The sequence below is a fragment of the Diceros bicornis genome, chromosome 3, assembly GCF_020826845.1.
Source record: "Diceros bicornis minor isolate mBicDic1 chromosome 3, mDicBic1.mat.cur, whole genome shotgun sequence".
NCBI lineage: Eukaryota > Metazoa > Chordata > Mammalia > Perissodactyla > Rhinocerotidae > Diceros > Diceros bicornis.
In genome coordinates this window covers 78,678,908-78,697,255 of record NC_080742.1, presented here as the reverse complement: position 1 = coordinate 78,697,255, position 18,348 = coordinate 78,678,908, and the positions used below count along the sequence as shown (strand labels likewise).

Here is an 18,348-nt window from a genome sequence, read left to right as displayed (position 1 = left end):
TGTGGCTCAGTGGCACATTGGTAGGCGTTTTTATTTGTTAAATAAAACCAAACTCAACTCCCTGATGTACCTTTTCCTGAGGATTAGTACTTCCAAAGCATATGCAGAAAAGTAAAAAAAAAAAAATTTTTTTTTAACCTCAAAACCACTAGCAACTTCGACAACGAAACACATTTTGGTTTTTCTTGTTACTGCTGCACCCTTATTACCAAGATATTTAAGAATTTACATCGGGTCAGGACATTTGTTTTTTTGTTTCTCTCTTGTTTACCACAGAGGTGTGAGAAATGCTTTGTCATTGCTGATAGTATCTGGACACACGGCCACGTACTCTGTATCCTACTATTAGCCGCCCTGCTTAATAAAATCTGCTTAAAAATATGAGTCCATAAATGCCCTAGGAAAGCTAAAATTATATTAACATATAGAAAGTCGGCTTATTATAGTTACTACTTTTTACTGCAGGTTCAGAACCTGGTCTGAATTTTTGCTGCACAGCTTTCTCCACGCAGCTGAGTGGGAGCCACAAATCCGAGAACTGTTTCCTTGGTAACGCTCCTAGACTCCGTCCACCCTGCCCCCAGCCCCCAAATTTCTCGCGAGAGAGACAGTCCTGTTCTTCCGGTAACTGTAGACCCGCGAGCCGGTTGCCTTCGCTTTAGCGCTTGGCTTTGCGCATGTGCAGTAAAGAGTGGCGCGAGGCTGCGGCTTCCGGCCGAAGAACATGGTGCGTTTTCGGGGTCGTTTTTGTGCTTCCTGGACGCGGAGTCCACGCGAGCCGTGGGAGTTCCGCGCTTGCGGATCTGCGGAGGTTTCAGCCCAAGGGGGATGTGGTCACGCGTCCCAGTACGCGTAGTGAGGGAGGAAAGAAGCAATAGGGGTTGCTAAAGTTTGAGCTGGGAGAGCCAGGGAGGGAAGCTCTCCGGACAGGGGAGTTTTCACTCGGGGCCTGGGTGGCGGGAAGAGTAGTGCTCTGTTCTCTATGGGATACAACTCCCTATGGCTGGAACAGGTCTTACACGTGTCTGCAAGAGCTGAGGCTTAGCAAAACAAAGGAAATATAAATCCAAGTGTGGACCAAAACTGAATGCACATTGTTCCCACGCCCTCATACCCTTTACATCATTAGTACTCGCCCTTCTAAAATTTAAATCCTTAAACTTGCTCAGCAACACAAAACAGAGGTTTCTGGTGTGAGCGATCTGAGCGCAGAGTGCAGAGTTGTTTAAGATCGCAGGCAGTTAATGGCTTCTGCATGAGGATGTTGGAGGAGTCTTTAATGGCCTTTAACTTATATGGAATATTTTCTCCCCAAACCTGGTATTTTGAGTTTGTTAAATTAGCCTTTGGGCTAGTCCATGTGACATATTCCAAAAACAATGCAGAGCAATAGCAGACATAATCACCCACCCTTACATTACAAAATAAGACATTTTTATTTATTGGAAGTATTGTTCTCTGAAGTGAGCAGCTAGTTCTCTGTTGATTACAGTATGGTGCCAATGAAGTGATAATTTAAGCTTCCGTTTTCATGTGCTACTATTGAAATGTAAAAATTTTGGAAAGACATTTTAAAGATGAGGAAAAGTGTGTGCAATTGTTAGTTACCGTTATAAAGGACACCAATTTGATTTCTTAAATGGAGAAGTAGTTTCTTTTGATTAATTCTTGTGCTTTTTGTTTTTTGAATAGATGCAAGGGGACCCAAACCCTAGTGCTTCCCTTATTGACAGAACCATCAAGATGAGAAAAGAAGCAGAAGCTAGGAAAGTGGTTTTAGCCTGGGGACTCCTAAACGTATCTATGGCTGGAATGATATATACTGAAATGTAAGTTAATTAGCCAAAAAAAGTAAAACTTTAAGAGGCTAATGGTCGGTTCTACAGGTTTGTGTGTGTTTGTTTTGATTTTTGGTGTTGTTTTTTTAAGATATTGAAAAAATTTTCTAACTTTTTTAGGACTGGAAAATTGATTAGTTCATATTATAATGTGACATACTGGCCTCTCTGGTATATTGGTAAGTAATTAATTTTCACGGTGATTTAGATTTACTACCAATGAAAAACTGCATTCATGTTTAATTCAACTTAGTATTCATTCCTTCAGTCAACAAATATTTGAATGCCTACTATGTTCCGAAAACTGGGAATGCAGCAGGAAGGGAACGAGGTCCCTGCCCTCATGGAAGAAACATTTTAGTAGAGGAGACAATCAAATTAATAAACAGTATAATTCTAGGGAATTATGAGTGCTGTGAAGAAAAATAAAGTTTGGAGGTGGTGAGATTTATATTTGTTACTCTCCCTGAAATGCCTTTCCTGCTTTTCTACCTTTTCACCTTTGAAGACCAACCAGATTTCTACTCCATTGATGCTTTTCTCAGTTTCCTCGTTCCTTCCTGTTCTCTGCTTCTGTCTGCTCTTCAGTAGTCCTTGGGTATAAAGAGTCCTTATGGCCATTAAAGTAAGTTCCATAGTCTATACACATTCATCCAAAGGCTGTGACAGGGAGGTGGTATGGAAGTGGAAGAACAAGAGGTTTGGAAGCTGCATACGTAAGTCAGAATCACAGCTTCAATACCTGGCTGTGTGCTCTTGCAGAACTCACTGGACTTCTCTCCAGCTGTTGATTGATCTTTAAAATGAAGGTGAAAATGTTTGTTGTACAAGGTTGTAAGGATCAGTGATGATATTTTGAAACTCACTGTTAGATGCCCTACGCATGATAGATGTTTATTAAGTGGTAACTGTTAGGAGGAATAAGAAGCTAATTTTCAGTTTCGTCGTTGTTGTTGTTAATTTGCTAACATATGAAGAGTTTTGTTTCATCTCTTTAAATTTTCCACACCCCTTTAAAAAAAACAATTGTTCTCTTCCAGAGCTTGCCCTTGCGTCTCTCTTCAGCCTAAATGCCTTAGTTGATTTTTGGAGATACTTCAAATATACTGTGGCACCAACAAGTCTGGTTGTTAGCCCTGGACAGCAAACACTTTTAGGGTTGAAAACAGCTGGTAAGTGTTTTATATCTTTGCAAAGGTGGTCGAAAGGTTGGCAATAAATCTTTCTCGATTTAATTTTCCCTTTTCATAGACTCAGCTGGAAGGGAATTCTAAGGCCATCTAACTTTTTTTTTTTTTTTAAGGAAAATTGGCCTTGAGCTAACATCTATTGCTAATCTTCCTCCTTTGTTTTTGTTTTTCCTTTTTTTCCACCAAAACCCCAGTAGATAGTTGTATGTCATAGTTGTACGTCCTTCTAGTTGCTCTGTGTGGGACGACACCTCATCATGGCTTGATGAGCGGTGCATAGGTACATGCCCAGGATCCGAACTGGCGAACTCCGGGCCACCAAAGCAGAGCTCGAGAACTTAACCACTGTATCACTGGGCCGGCCCCTCTAAGGTCATCTAGTTCAACTATATTCAACAAGTCTACAGTAAATTGCCTGAAGACAAATGATTATCATTCCTATTTGTATAAATTGAGTGGAACTAACTATTCAACAGCTTCATGAAAGTTTGTTCCATGGTTTAATTACAATTAAAGTTAAAAGATTAACTCTTGCTGTATTGAAGCTCGTTTCTTATTTTGAACTCTGGAAATAGTAAGCAACTAATTTGTGTCCTTTGGTAATTTAACAACGAAGTCACTTTATTACCTCTCCTTTTCTTGAGGAAAACGATTCAGTTCATTAAATCTGTGTTCATAGAAACTTTATTTATACATACACATATATATTATTTATTTACTGACTATTTATTTATTTATTCCTTCTAGTTGTACAGACTACTCCTCCACATGATCTGGCAGCAACCCAAATCCCTCCCTCTCCACCTTCTCCTTCAATTCAAGGTCAGAGTGTGTTGAGTTATAGCCCGTCTCGTTCACCCAGTACCAGCCCCAAGTTCACCACCAGTTGTATAACTGGGTACAGCCCTCAGCTACAAGGTCTGTCCTCAGGTAGCAGTGGTTCTTACAGTCCTGGAGTGACCTACTCTCCCATCAGTGGTTACAATAAGGTAAGGACTCTTTTCTGTTGGTCACTCACTTTATTTTAGAATTGGGAGGTACCTTGAAAAGCATGTAATGAGTTAAAACTCCTCATTTTATCAATGAGGAAACCGAGGAACAGTGGGTAATTGATTTGGCCAGATCACCCATTTAAGAGCCAAGAATAGAACCCAGATTTGCTGACATCCAGTTGGAAGTTCTTTATACCACATCTTAAAATGAGAGAAAAAAATTGAGCTTTTGCACAGATAATGAACTGAGGTTCACCATCTAGGATCTTTCTGCAGGGTCTTTAAAACAAGTTGAGACTATAATAATTTTTTACTATAATAATTTTTTACTTTAGTTTCCTTTACTCGTGTTTTCCCTCTTTTTTTGCTTCTTTATGTGAAACTTTTGTATATTCTTATAGAATTTTCATCATGTTGGAGTATCTTTTACGCTAAAAACTGGGATTGTCATGTAGTTTGACTCCTGAGTATGGACACTCTCCATGGGATGATGAGAAATCTTCATTCCAACTCCCACAGTGAAGGGGGCTTTTGTGCTACTTTTTAGGCCTGATAGAAGCAAAATTGAGGGCTGGCCCCGTGGCTTAGCGGTTAGGTGCGCGCGCTCCGCTGCTGGCGGCCCGGGTTCGGATCCCGGGCGCGCACCAACGCACTGCTTCTCCCGCCATGCTGAGGCCGCGTCCCACATACAGCAACTAGAAGGATGTGGAACTATGACATACAGCTCTCTACTGGGGCTTTGGGGGAAAAAATAAATAGAATTAAAATTATTAAAGAAGCAAAATTGACACATTTAAAATTGTGACTCCTGCCTGAAGCATAAGACTATAAGAAGGGCATTAAAAGGGCGTGGTCACATTTTCAGATGCTCTCACTAGTTAGACTAACATCTCTGTAGCTACTAGTTAATGAGGAATGTCTGGAAATGAAATTAACACACTGTCTGCCCTTACTCTTTTACATAATATTTCTTTATAATGAAATTCCATACTACTGGTTACCCAATAATAATTTTGGCAAGAGATAGAATTTGGAAAATTTTGTATAAGTTAAATATTATGAGGAAATGTGTATATAGTGATAATTCATAACCTATAGGTAAATATGACTTTTTAAAATAGTTTCAGTTTTCATGAGAAAAGTACTGTGTTATGATTATTATAGAAAGTTAGAGAAGTAGAAGAAAAATCATTCATAGTCCTACCACCCAAACATAATTTCTGTTTAATGGCTACTTAGTACTTGTCAAGTAGATATACCATAGTTTACTCTTGAACATTTAAGTTATTTTCATTTCGCAAAAACTATTTATTAATCTGCACTAAATAACTCTGTGCATCAAGTTTATAACATTGTTTAATTATCTTTTTTCTACTAGATTATGACCTCCTTGAACACAAGATTATATGTTTTTATTCATCTTTGCTTAGCACAGTGTATGGAATATAGATGCTATATAAGTGTTTGCTGAACTAAACTAATACCTTGGAAAAGTTAATGAAATGAATAATTATTTTTCTGGGAAAAGAATGCCAAAATTGACTAAGAAGTAGAAAACCTAAATAAATCAAGGAAGAAAATTTAAAAACTATTAATCAAATACACGTGCAGAATATATTAGGGCCCTAAAGTTTTACCATTGAGTTCTTTTAAATTTTCAAAAAACAGTTACTTTATAAACTTTTGATTATGGAAATTTTCAGACATACACAAAAATGAAGGGACTAGTACAGTGAACTCCTGTGACATCTTCAGCAGTTATTAACATTTTGCTAGTGTATGAACAGCTAATTCTGATCTGATAAAACACGTTAAAAGCTTAAACTCTAGAGTTAAAAACTCTAGAGTTAAAATCCAGGTGAAATCTTGGTATGATCTTGAGCAAGTTACTTAGCCTCTCAAACCTAAATTAGCATAGTAGTAATATTTACCTATTATTGAGAGGATGAAATAAGATAATGTATATTAAGCGTTAAACATTACACCCCTTGGGCAAGAATAAACCAATTAATAAACAATAGCTCAAATATAGTCATAGTATATATAAGGATTTAATATGTTAATTGAAGTAAAAGGGAAATCAATGTGAAAGAGGATTAACATTTTTATTTTCAAACAGCATTAAATAATTATAAGATTTGTTAATCTTTAATTTATTACAAACTAATATAAATTGATCATGAAACTCCAGTAGAAAAAAATTGTCAATGTGTTGGAGTAAACAGTTAATAAAATAGGTAATACTGGTGACCAGGAATTGTATTTTTAAAGTGTTTAACTTCGTAAGTATAAGGAAATACAAGTTAAATGTACTACATTAAAAAAAAATCTTATATATCAAATGAACCTATTTTAAAATAGTAATGCTAATGGACATATACCAAAATGGGTACTCCTATCTATTCTCTTCAGATAAGAGTATAGCTTAGTACAATATTTTCATTTAATAGAATGGGAGGGTCGGCCCCGTGGCTTGGTGATTAAGTGCGCGTGCTCCGCTACTGGCCGCCCAGGTTTGGATCCCGGGCCTCACCGACGCACCGCTTCTCCGGCCATGCTGAGGCCGCGTCCCACATACAGCAACTAGAAGGATGTGCAACTATGACATACAACTATCTACTGGGGCTTTGGGGGGATAAAAAGGAGGAGGATTGGCAATAGATGTTAGCTCAGAGCCAGTCTTCCTCAGCAAAAAGAGGAGGATTAGCATGGATGTTAGCTCAGGGCTGATCTTCCTCACAAAAAAAAAAAAAGAAGAATGGGAATATGTATTAAAAATGCTCATATGCTTTGATCAAATCATTTTAGTTCTAGGAATCTCCTAAAGGAAATCATCACAAATTAACCAAGATTTATGTACAAACATGTAAATCATAACATTGTTTACAGATAATCCAAATGTCTAGAATAAGAGAATGTAAAAATAAATTATGGTGTATTTGTATAGTGAAATATCTTACAGCCCAAGGAGCACAATTGTTAGATCATCTGGTAAGAGTATGTTTAGTTTTGTAAGAAATTGCCAAACTGTCTTCCAAAGTGGCTATACCATTTTGCATTCCACTTGCAATGAATGAGAGTTCCTGTTGCTCCACATCCTCCCAGCATTTGGTGCTGTCAGTGTTCTGGATTTTGGCCGTTCTAATTGGTGTGTTCCGTTTTGAAAGTCAAAAACCAAAACAAAAATAAATTTCAATTAAAGAAAAATAAAATAAAGTTCTTTTTTTTGTATAGTTGGCAGGCTACAGTCCCTCCCCTTCTCCTCCGTACCCTACCACTGTTGGACCAGTGGAGAGCAGTGGGTTGAGATCTCGCTACCGTTCTTCACCCACAGTCTATAACTCCCCTACTGACAAAGAAGACTACATGACAGACCTACGAACTTTGGATACTTTCCTTAGAAGTGAAGAAGAGAAACAGCATAGAGTTAAGCTGGGTAGCTATATTTTGTTTTATTTAGATCTAATGTACGTATTTTTGGTGTCACTTTACATTATCCTTAACCCGTTATTTTTGTTACTTTGATACCCGTACATAACTGTTTGTCTCCTTTACTGATATAACTTGTGTAGCTTAGGAGAGAAATGCGTTCTGTTTTTAGATTTTATGCAGTTAGAATTAAGCTCACCAAATTTAAGAAGTAAAATATAGCTGAACTAACTGAGAAATCTTGAATTTTTCATCTCCATCAAGATTGAAAGCTTTTTCGTAGAATGTAATTTATAATTTCTATTTAAAAATTGAGGCTGTCAAATGTTTTTAAAGTGGTGTGTAGCAAAGCTTATTGAAGTGATAGTTGTCTCCTTCCAGGGGGTCCTTGGGAAGGTTGAGGTGGCGGGGAAGGATGAGGGAGAGAGCATGGGTTTGCTCTAGAAGTGCTGCTGTTTTTCAGGACATTTTGAACTTTCTTAGGTTACTTTGGGAAACAATGTTAGCAATTCTTAATCTGTTTGGGGTGGATTTGATTATTACAAAGTCGATTATTTGAAACCGAATTAGGTTATTGAGCCGAGTAATGATTTTTTCCCCCTGAGGAACTCTCACAGAAAGCACATTAGGTGCTAAAACATGGCCACAATGAGGAAACCAGTTATTGGACCATGGCTCTTCGTGTCACCTGAAGTCTCTCCATTGATTTTTAATTTAATTTTGCCTGAAAGTGCTACAAATGTCAAAGAAACAAATCAATGTTATCTTGTTATTTGTTGATACATGCTTTTTCTTCCTTTTAAATTTTGAAATATTTCAAGTATACCAAAAATTATGGGGTAGAATACAAAGAACAGCCTGTATACCCTCTACATATTGTTGTCATATCCAGATATTTTTCTGACTTCCATTTTTATTTCTTCCTTGACCTATAAGAGTTATTTAGAAGTATGGTTATTATTGTTTGGAAGTATTATTGGTGGTTGGCAACTGGTGTTGCTTTTAATTTTCAAACCTGTGAAATGAAAAGCTTGATTATCTTTTTTTTTTTTTTTTAAAGATTTTTTATTTATTCATTTTTTCCCCCCAAAGCCCCAGTAGATAGTTGTATGTCATAGGTTCACATCCTTCTAGTTGCTATACGTGGGACTCGGCCTCGCATTGGACGGAGAAGTGGTGCCTTGGGGCATGCCCGGGATCCGAACCCGGGCCGCCAGCATCAGAGCGCGCGCACTTAACCGCTAAGCCATGAAGCCGGCCCTATCTTTTTTTTTTTTTTTTTTAAGTTAATTACACCGTGGCTAGAGATTCTGATCTGTACCTTATTAACTTTTTGGTGTTTCTTGAGACTAGGATTTAGGCCTGCTGTGTGATCACTTTTTTGTGTGTGTGTGAGGAAGATTAGCCCTGAGCTAACATCTGTTGCCAATCCTCCTCTTTTTGCTGAGGAAGACTGGCCCTGGGCTAACATCTGTGCCCATCTTTCTCCACTTTATATGGGACGCTGCCACAGTATGGCTCGACAAACGGTGCGTCGGTGCGCGCCCGGGATCCGAACCCCAGGCCACTGCAGCGGAGCGCATGCACTTAACCACTACACCACCAGGCTGGCCCCGTGATCGCATTTTATAAATGGTTCTTGGTTTGTTGAAAAGAGTGCACAGTCTCTAAGTATTGAGCTTCATATTTGTTTGCTGAGTCAGGCTTCTTGATAGTGTTCTTAAATTCTTTATCTTATTAATTTTTATCTGCTTGATCTATTAGTTACTAAGAAAGTATGTTAAAAGCTCCCACTGATTATCTCTCATTAAATGTCTCCTCATAGTTCTATCAAATTTGCTCAGTGTATATGAGATTATGTAAATTCAGAATTGTTACTGTCATTCTGGTCAGTTATTCCTTTTGTCTTTATCTCTTAGGCTTTTTACCTTGGAGTCTGTTTTGTCTGACATTAAGACAGCTATACTCATTTCCTTTTGGTTAGTATTTGCCTGGTATGTCTATGTCAGTCCCTGTACTTTTAACCCTTCTGTGCCCATGGGTTTTAGGTAATTAACTATTTTGAACAAATTAATTTGTAAATTATTAATAAGTATTTTATGGGAAGCTACTTTGTGATTGTATAAATATCCTATTCCTTATCAAATTTTGACTTACTAGTTTTAATGTCTTTTTAAGAGTCTTTTCAAAATTAATACTATGTTGGTTTTCATAGTGGCTTTCTAATTCCATCATTCCTTATATATTTATCCCTTTTACATTTTTTAAACTTTTTTTCTTGTAAAATATACAGAAAATTGACCATTTAACCATTTTTAAGTGTGTAACTCAGGTATTAAATACATTCACATTGTTGTACAACCACCTTTTACATTTATTTGTTGGCATTCTACTGTAAGATAGAGCTTTTTCTTCTTCCCTTATTATGTCATTTATTTTGGTGGTTAGATTTTCTCAGATTTGGCTATGGGATCCTCTGGCTTCTGTGTTCTTTTGACATGATGCTATCATTCTTTGAGCACTTTTTTTCTTTTTTTTACTTTCTAGCACCACAGGGTATTGCAGGCTCCTCTTATACTTTCCCTGGCTAGCTAGCTCTGGCGTCAGTCTGTTTCTCCAAGGGACCATGATTGCTTTCAGTGGAGAATAATATTTATAAGTTAATGTCTGGGCATTGGATGTGCCATTGTTAATGGGGTATCATTACTCAGCAGACAGCTAGGAAATATATGTATATACATACATGTACACACACATCTATATGTACTTCTGCATCCATCTATCTGTATATATTAAAAACCATGAGTTCATACTGATACCTCCAGTTCCAATCCAACTATATAGGCTTTATTCTAGCCTCCTCCCTTTCCATATTTGTAATTCCTTTCTCCAATAGTGAAAAACCAGTCACTCACATATATTCTTTCTCTACACAAACACTTTTTTGCTGAATGACCACTTTATCCCTAAATATTTCTCATGCCTCTCTTAAGAACAAGGACATTTTCCTTTCTGACTATAATGTGATTATCATACTTAAGATACTGCTGTTATTCATTTTCACATTTCCTCCAGTTGACCCAATAATGACCTTTGTAGCTTTTTTTTTCTTTTACTGATGCAGGATCCAGGATGGTGTCAAGGATGGTGTATTGCATTGAGTTCTTATGCTTCTTATGTCCTCTTTAATTTAGAACATTTGTGCATTTTTGATTTTTTTGTCTTTTACGACATTTACATTTTAAAGGGGTCAGGCTTGTTGTTTTGCAAATTTGGATTTGTGTGATCATTTTCTCATTATTAGAATCAGTTGAAATATTATTTTTTGGCAAAAACACAGTAGGTGGTGACACATGTGTTCCTTTCAGTATATCACATCAGGAAACTCGTAATATCATTTTCTCCCTTTATTGGTAACATTCCACTGGATCACTTGGTCAAGGTGGTGGCAACCTGATTTCTTCATAATAGCTTTTCCCTTTTGTAATTAATAAATAATCTATAGTGTGATCCTTCGAGACTTGTGAATTTCCTGTTCTCCCAACAGCCTCTCATTTAGTGGTTTTAGCATCCATTGATGATCCTTTCCTGAAGGAGTTAATACAGTGGTGGTTGCAAAATGGAGCCTTTGTAATACTTCCATTTCCTCTACATTTAGTAGCATGGCATTGTTCTGTAAAGAAGAGCTTTCTGTTTTACCCCTCACCCCACGGTTTGTTGTTTCAGCCCATTTGGACTGATGGGTGATTCATTCTTTAGCAGTGTCTAAACTACTGTTTAACAAACTCTTTGAGTTTTTTAATTTGTCATTTTTTTTTTCATTTTTCCAAGTTTTGTTTGGTTCTCTTTCAAGTATGCCTGATTCATTTTAGGTTATCTTGTTTTGTTCATATGTTTTCACTTCTTTTTCCTATTACAATCACTTAAAACATACTTTTTAGGGCCGGCCCCGTGGCTTAGCGGTTAAGTGCGCGCTCCGCTGCCGGCGGCCCGGGTTTGGATCCCGGGCGCGCACAGACGCACCGCTTCTCCGGCCGTGCTGAGGCCGCGTCCCACATACAGCAACTAGAAGGACGTGCAGCTGTGACATACAACTATCTACTGGGGCTTTGGGGGGAAAATAAATAAATTAAAACATACTTTTTAGAAGTCTCTGTCCAGTAGTTCAATTATCTAAAGTTCTTGGGGATTAAATACTAACATTTTAATCTTGTTGACTCTTTTGTTTGGAGGCTTGTTTTCTTGTGATTTATATATTTTTAGTTTGTTTTGGTAGACTCATCTTCAGTAGAGTTTTTATCTGTGCTTTTTCTATCCTGGCCAGGCTGAGTGGAAGCCTTGTCTCCTCCTGGCAGTTTTGTTTGCCTCTGCCAGGTGCCTAAGGAGTATCATTGACTTTGAACTAACTTAAGTAATTTCTGAGCTTGGAGGTTCCTGGACCTCACAGGTAGTGTAAATGGGTGCTCTAAATGTGAAGATGGATCTATAATTTTTTAAATCTCAGAGATTTTGTAAAAAATATCCCAGCAACCTGACTAACACAGACAAGCTTCCTTGATATCTCCTGGTGCCAGGAGACAGATATTTTTCTCATTCACTGAGAATATGGTCCTTTGAGGTTCCTGGCCCTATGCCCGGTGCAGGGGATGGAGGTAGGAGAAAAGTCTCAGTCCATCTCTCTACCTCTGCTGGGCCTACATCTTCTTTTCCCACTTGGGCACTGAAATCCAAGCTAATAGGTTTCCCAAAGCCTACAGAATTCTCCAGAGCAGCCACAGCATCAGCTCACACACAGGCCACTCTGATTTTCAATTCCCTTTTCTTTTTTTTTTTTTTTTTTTTTTTTTAAAGATTCTCACTTCTTTTTTTTTTAAGATTTTATTTTTTTATTTTATTTTTTTTTTCCCCCCAAAGCCCCAGTGGATAGTTGTGTGTCGTAGCTGCACATCCTTCTAGTTGCTGTATGTGGGACTCGGCCTCAGGATGAACGGAGAAGTGGTGCCTCGATGCGCACCCGGGATCCGAACCTGGGCCACCAGCATCGCAGCGCGCGCACTTAACCACCAAGCCACAGGGCCGGCCCCCCTTTTCATTTTTTAGCCACTGGCTGTTCCTCTTACTTTTTGCAAGCTCCATTATTCATTTAAATAATGTTTTTTATTAAATAAACATTTTTAGATATATGTAGTGGGAGATGTTTCAGGTTACCTGGTTTGTTATGTTGCCAGAATTGCAAATCTCTATGTGCTTTGATTCTTAGATCTTTGGGGTTCTCCAGGTACAGATTTTGTGCTATTTTGGTGGTGGTGGTGGTGATTACAGAGAGGCCCTATTTTGTCACTGCTTGCTATATATATTTTGCTTGTACTTTGACTAATACACAACAGATATTAAAAATTCTTATTTCTATCATCTGTATAAAACTCCTTTTGTATCTAAAGCCAGTCTTTATTGAAATTTTTCTCAAGTTCACGTTTTGTCTGAGAAAGCTTGATTATCATTTTTAAAATTAATATTCAAAATGATTAATCAAAATAGGATAACTTTGTGCTCTATCATCACCATGTCTTTTACCTTCCTTTTTTATTCCCTACTTATTAAATCAGTTGTGTTAGTTTAAAAACTTCTTAATTCATTACTGTAAGTCAATTTTGCCAGAAGTCCTACTTGAAAATTTCACTTTACACCAAGTGTGATATTCCTTTGCTGTGCATAATTATTTATTTTTATGCCAGCATGAAACATACTACTGTTCACCAAAGCTACTAGCACAAGACTGGCTAACCTTCAGGGTTTCAATGCTGTGAATTGAAATATTCTAACATATTCTTTTCATGATTTCTCATCCTTTGTGTCTGTAAACATCACGAGAAAACCAGTTTTATTATCTATAGTCACTTCTTTTAGAAATTCTGCTAAGATTAAAAAAACCTAATTTCTGTTTGTGATTTTTCTGTGTGTGTTTGAAGTATCAATTGATATTTTTGATATCGGTTAAGCTCTGAAAAAAATAAGGCCTTCGTAAGTATCATAAACTTGTCATTGAAAATTTGTTATTTATTCAGGTACTGTGCTGGATGCTAGGGGAAAAAATACTCCCTGCTCACAAGGAGCTCAAATTGTATTGGGAAAAGAGACAAACTGTAACCTTAAAGTGTGATAAGTACTTGGTAGAGGCCTCTATAGGATTAAGTTCCTAAATGTAACTATTTACATTGCCTAAAAGTAAATTTATAAATTTAGGGGTGTAATCAGCAGATAGTCCCTTTTATACCACACAGGAATTACTACAGGCTGTAACTAGAACGCAGTGTAGTGGAGGGAAGAGTGGGTTTAGCTACTAACCCGAAGAATAGTTTATTAATAGGAGACTCTAGTTAGGCCATTCAGAAAGAGCTTCTAAAAATTCAAGCAAGTAACTTCCTTAGCCTGTTTTTTTCCTAAAGAAATTTGTCTTGTGTTTGTTTCTCACTGAATCATTTAAAAGTCTTAGATAATAAAATAAGCTTAGTTTTACAACAAAAATAAACAGACACTTTCATCCACTTAGGGTTCTTATGGCTCTTAAATTGATACTGCTCAGGAAATGTTCTTTCTGATTTTTAGCACAAGCAGTCCATGTTCTCTGAAGAGAAGATAATGTTGGGGAGGAGGGAGGAGAGAAGCCCCTGGAGGCTTCATCTTCCTTGATTGATATTCCCTAGGTGCCTAGAGACCCACTTCATGTGCTAACTCCAGACCTCAAAATTACTCCAACACACTGATACTCTTTAATCATTGTAGGGAGCCCAGACTCTGCCTCGCCTTCCACCAGTCCTACTTTCTGGAACTACAGTCGTTCTGTGGGGGATCATGCACAGACTTTAAAGAAGTTTCAGTATCAGCTTGCCTGTAGGTCTCAGGCCCCGTGTGCTAACAAAGATGAAGCTGATCTCAGTTCTAAACAAGCTGCAGAGGAGGTAAATGGAGAATAAAAATGACTTAATATTTCTGATTTACAGACTATTAGAAAGTCTTCTCTTCTACTTCTGGAACTTTTTTTTCTGTAACCTCCACTTTTAGTGTGTAGAAACATAAATCTGGCACACATTAAACAGTGGAAAGGCTCCTATCTAACTTTGGGTACCTAAAACTGAATTCTTTTGTACATTTTACTCTTTATGACACATAGTTGACATTAGTGTCCTGGCTAAAGCATTTTTCTGCATTCATTTATAAAAAGGTATCTCAAGTATCTATTTATACTTAACATATACAAGACTCTTGCTTTTAAAATACATTTAGATTAGAACATTTGAGAGTCTGTAATTTCATCAGTTTAATACCAAATATAAGATTTTTATTTTGTTCTTAAAAGCAAAGAGGAATGTTCTTTAAACATACTAACGTAAGGAATTTTAAAGATATATTTGTGCATGAATAGCAACCTAGTGAGTAATAAGAAAATTACTGCATATTTATTACATCAATATTGATGTTTGTGAAGATTTTTTTCAGTGTTCCAAATATTTTTGAGGGTTGGGGGAAAGAATGACTGATTTCTGGCAACATTTTTCCTCACTGATTATTCATTTTAAACATATTTTTAATAGGTTTGGGCAAGAGTGACTATGAATAGACAACTTCTTGATCATATGGATTCATGGACAGCTAAGTTCAGAAATGTGAGTGCTGACATTGCTCTTTGGACAATATTAGTGCCTCTTAATATGCAAAGTATGTTATTAGAATATCAGAGATGTTAATTGTTAATTAGAATATCAGAATTAATTGTTACTAAAAATGCAATATGGATGGCACATGTATAAGGGTAAAGATGACGTTTACCTTCTGGTGTCCATTTTCAAGGGGTTTTTTTCCCCTCCATACTTAGTAAATCAGTGTATTTTGAGTGGATAAAGGAACAATGTATTTAGTTATTAATATCTTCCCTTTCTCAACGTCTCAATTTTATTTTTCAAAGAGCATTTCTGTCAGAGCCTATCATGTGTATAGAAATGTGAGGGAACAAAAATGAGGTCCTTGTCCTCAGAAAACTTCCGAGTTGGAGAGAGAAGACAACGTATGCTTGAAACTACTTCAGAATATATCAGTTTCTTCGATTTTTCTAGCAAAGAACCCTCTAATCTTTGGCCTGGAGGTGGGAAGGCCAACTTCTCCATATACAGAGTGAATTAGTTCCCTTGGTTCAGTGCCGCCTCTTTCTCTCACTCCCTGTGGTACCTCTATGTCCCAAGTGCTGTTGGGCAGATTGGCTCCTTGTCCCCTGTGGTATCTCCACTTAGATTCTGTAGAGGCGGCCGCTTCTTCCACTGTTCCATCTGTCAGCACTCATCCATCCTCTCTATATCTTCTAGAAATATGTTGAAATCACTTGTACTCCTTTTTTATTCTTTACCTATAATTTAAATAGGGTGTCAAGAGAGAGTCGTGAAAAATAGCAGCCTACTTTCTTGAACTAGAAGCCTGGATGGCTTTTAAAAATAAAAATTCCTGAGCCCGACCCTAGAACTACTCACTTTCTGGGGATGAGGCCTAGATCTCTCTCCTGGACCTGTTAGATAATTTTGTTGCAGCCAAAGAGTGTCTGGCAAGTAGGATGCATTTAGTAAATGCTGGAAGAATGAATGAGGGAAATGTTGTCCTGAAACTGTACTCTCTTTTTTTCCACTTATAGGCTTGTCTAAAAATGCTAATATATTTAAAATATAAAGTCTGAGGAGTTTTAGCTTAGAAGAAATACAAACACAATCCCTTATCTGAATTCCTTAGGCTACAATGTTCTGAAATTTAGAGTTTTTTGGATTTTTTAAAAAAGCTATATACATATACCATATATTTTGTAATACCACTAAAGGAGTCTGGTTAGCACTCAGTAATCAACAACATTAATATTTCTGCAGCAAAGCATTTGAATAGTTACGCTAAGTGGGATAAAGTCAATAGCTTCATGGGAATTCAGTTCAGGTCTTGATATATCTAATTTGCTTGCTAAATGGATTAGAAAAAAACTTTCAGTTTTCAGAGGTTTTTTAATTCAGAATTTTTGTAAGGAATTGTAGACTTGTATTTCATCTGAAACTTTTTCATCCTTCCATTTTATGGTTAAACAGAAGCATGGAAACAGAAATGGTGGTTGAAGTTGCTACAAACACAGACACGAAACACATAACACAGAACCAATACAGATGGGGTGTTCCCTTGGACAGTCTTTTCACATTCCAGAATTAGTCTAATATTAGCCATGCAAAGTGGCATTTGAAATTCCTAGTCCTAAAGTAATATTGTAATATTCACAAACCAGTTTCAAATGTAATAAATCTGTTTTCCACATGGCTAGGGTGAGCCTGCTGAGAGTTAATCAGTTATGTTAGTTTCAAAAACTATCTTATTAATCGTAAACCAGTATAAACACTACATGAATAAATGTATAAATAATTACCCTAGACTTGTAAACTGAAAATTATCTTTTTAGGTAAGTATAGTAATTGTAGAAAAATTTAAGAAAAACTTAACATATAACTGAAAGTCTTATATTTTCTTCAGAAAAAACAGACATGTAATTTAAGAATATAACTTAATAACTTAGACTCCAATAGCATATTTACGTAGCTCTCTCTAGACTTCAGGTAGCTACTGCTTCTCTTCTCTTCACTATACTCTATTAATTAATACTCAAGTACAAGACGGTAAAAAAAAATTCTTAGTTTTATGAAAATAATTTGAGAAATGCTTCAGAATTATGTGTGTAAAATCTTTACCTCATTTCTTCCTAGTGGATCAATGAGACAATATTGGTGCCGCTTGTACAGGAGATCGAGTCTGTCAGCACGCAGATGAGACGAATGGGTTGTCCAGAGCTGCAGATAGGAGGTATGTGAAAAGAGAGCCCAGCGTTTGATTTACCTTCAGTGAATCTGCCAAGAAGAAACTTTCTTCTTGTAATGGGCTATGTAACAACTTCCTTTGTTATCTTGAGGTGAAGAAAAAAACTAAATGTCTATAATATAGTTTTTTTTAATATAAACAGTTTTATTGTGATATAATTTAGTTACCATACAATTCACCCATTTAAAGTCTGTAGTTCAAACGTTTGAGTTGTGTAACCATGACCATAATCAATTTTAGAGTATTTCATCACGCCAAGAAGAAATGCCACATATCTCTTAGTGGCCCCCTCCCCTGCCCCGTTTCCCACCACCCCCTATTCTCCAGGCCAGGCAACTACCAATCTGTCTCTATAGATAGGCCTGTTCTGGATATTTCATATAAATGGGCTCATACAATATGTTGTCTTTTGTGACTGGCTTCTTTCACTTAATTTTGTCAAGGTTTATCCATGTTGCAGCACTTATCAGTACTCCGTTTCCTTTTATTGCCAAGTAATATCCCATTGTATGGATCTACCACATTCTGTTTACCCATTCCTCAGTTGGTTGACATGTGGGTTGTTTTTACTTTTTGGCTATGATGAAAAATGCTGCTATGAACAGTTGTGTAAAAGTGTTTGTGTGGGCATATGTTTTAATTTCTCTGGGGTATTACCTAGGAGTGGAATTGCTGAGCCATGTGATAACTCCATTTTTAACCTTGTGAGGAATTACCAGACTTTCCTAAAGCAGGTGCAACGTTTTTCGTTCCCACCAGTAGTGTATGAGGGTTCCAGTTTCTCACATCCTCGCCAATACTTGTTATTGTCTGTCTTTTTTATTATAGTTATCCTAGTGAGTGTGAAATGGTATCTCACTGTTGTTTTGATTTGCATTTGCCTAATGGCTAATGATGTTGAGCATCTTTTCATGTGCTTATTGGCTATTTGTATATCTTCTTAAGAGAAATATCTTTTCAGATCCTTTACCCATTTTTAAATTGGATTGTCTTTTTATTGTTGAGTTGTAG

The 18,348-nt window shown here is 36.9% G+C and overlaps 1 protein-coding gene across 3 annotated transcripts in view; it reads left to right on the top strand.

Annotated features, from left to right (window-relative positions):
* Positions 1–637: 637 nt before the first annotated feature.
* The window catches only part of TMEM209 (transmembrane protein 209), a 32,220-nt gene continuing 14,509 nt past the window's right edge, over positions 638–18,348 (top strand). The window contains exons 1-9 of one of the 3 annotated variants that reach the window (XM_058529872.1): positions 638–727; positions 1,693–1,829; positions 1,959–2,017; positions 2,879–3,010; positions 3,776–4,017; positions 7,255–7,456; positions 14,233–14,408; positions 15,042–15,113; positions 17,226–17,322. In XM_058529872.1, the coding sequence (XP_058385855.1) occupies positions 725–727; positions 1,693–1,829; positions 1,959–2,017; positions 2,879–3,010; positions 3,776–4,017; positions 7,255–7,456; positions 14,233–14,408; positions 15,042–15,113; positions 17,226–17,322 (1,120 nt within the window). In that variant the 5' untranslated portion in view covers positions 638–724. Of the gene's footprint in view, positions 728–1,559; positions 1,588–1,692; positions 1,830–1,958; positions 2,018–2,878; positions 3,011–3,775; positions 4,018–7,254; positions 7,457–14,232; positions 14,409–15,041; positions 15,114–17,225; positions 17,323–18,348 lie in introns of those variants that run through there. The other 2 variants (XM_058529881.1, XM_058529891.1) reach the window with 2 other exon arrangements.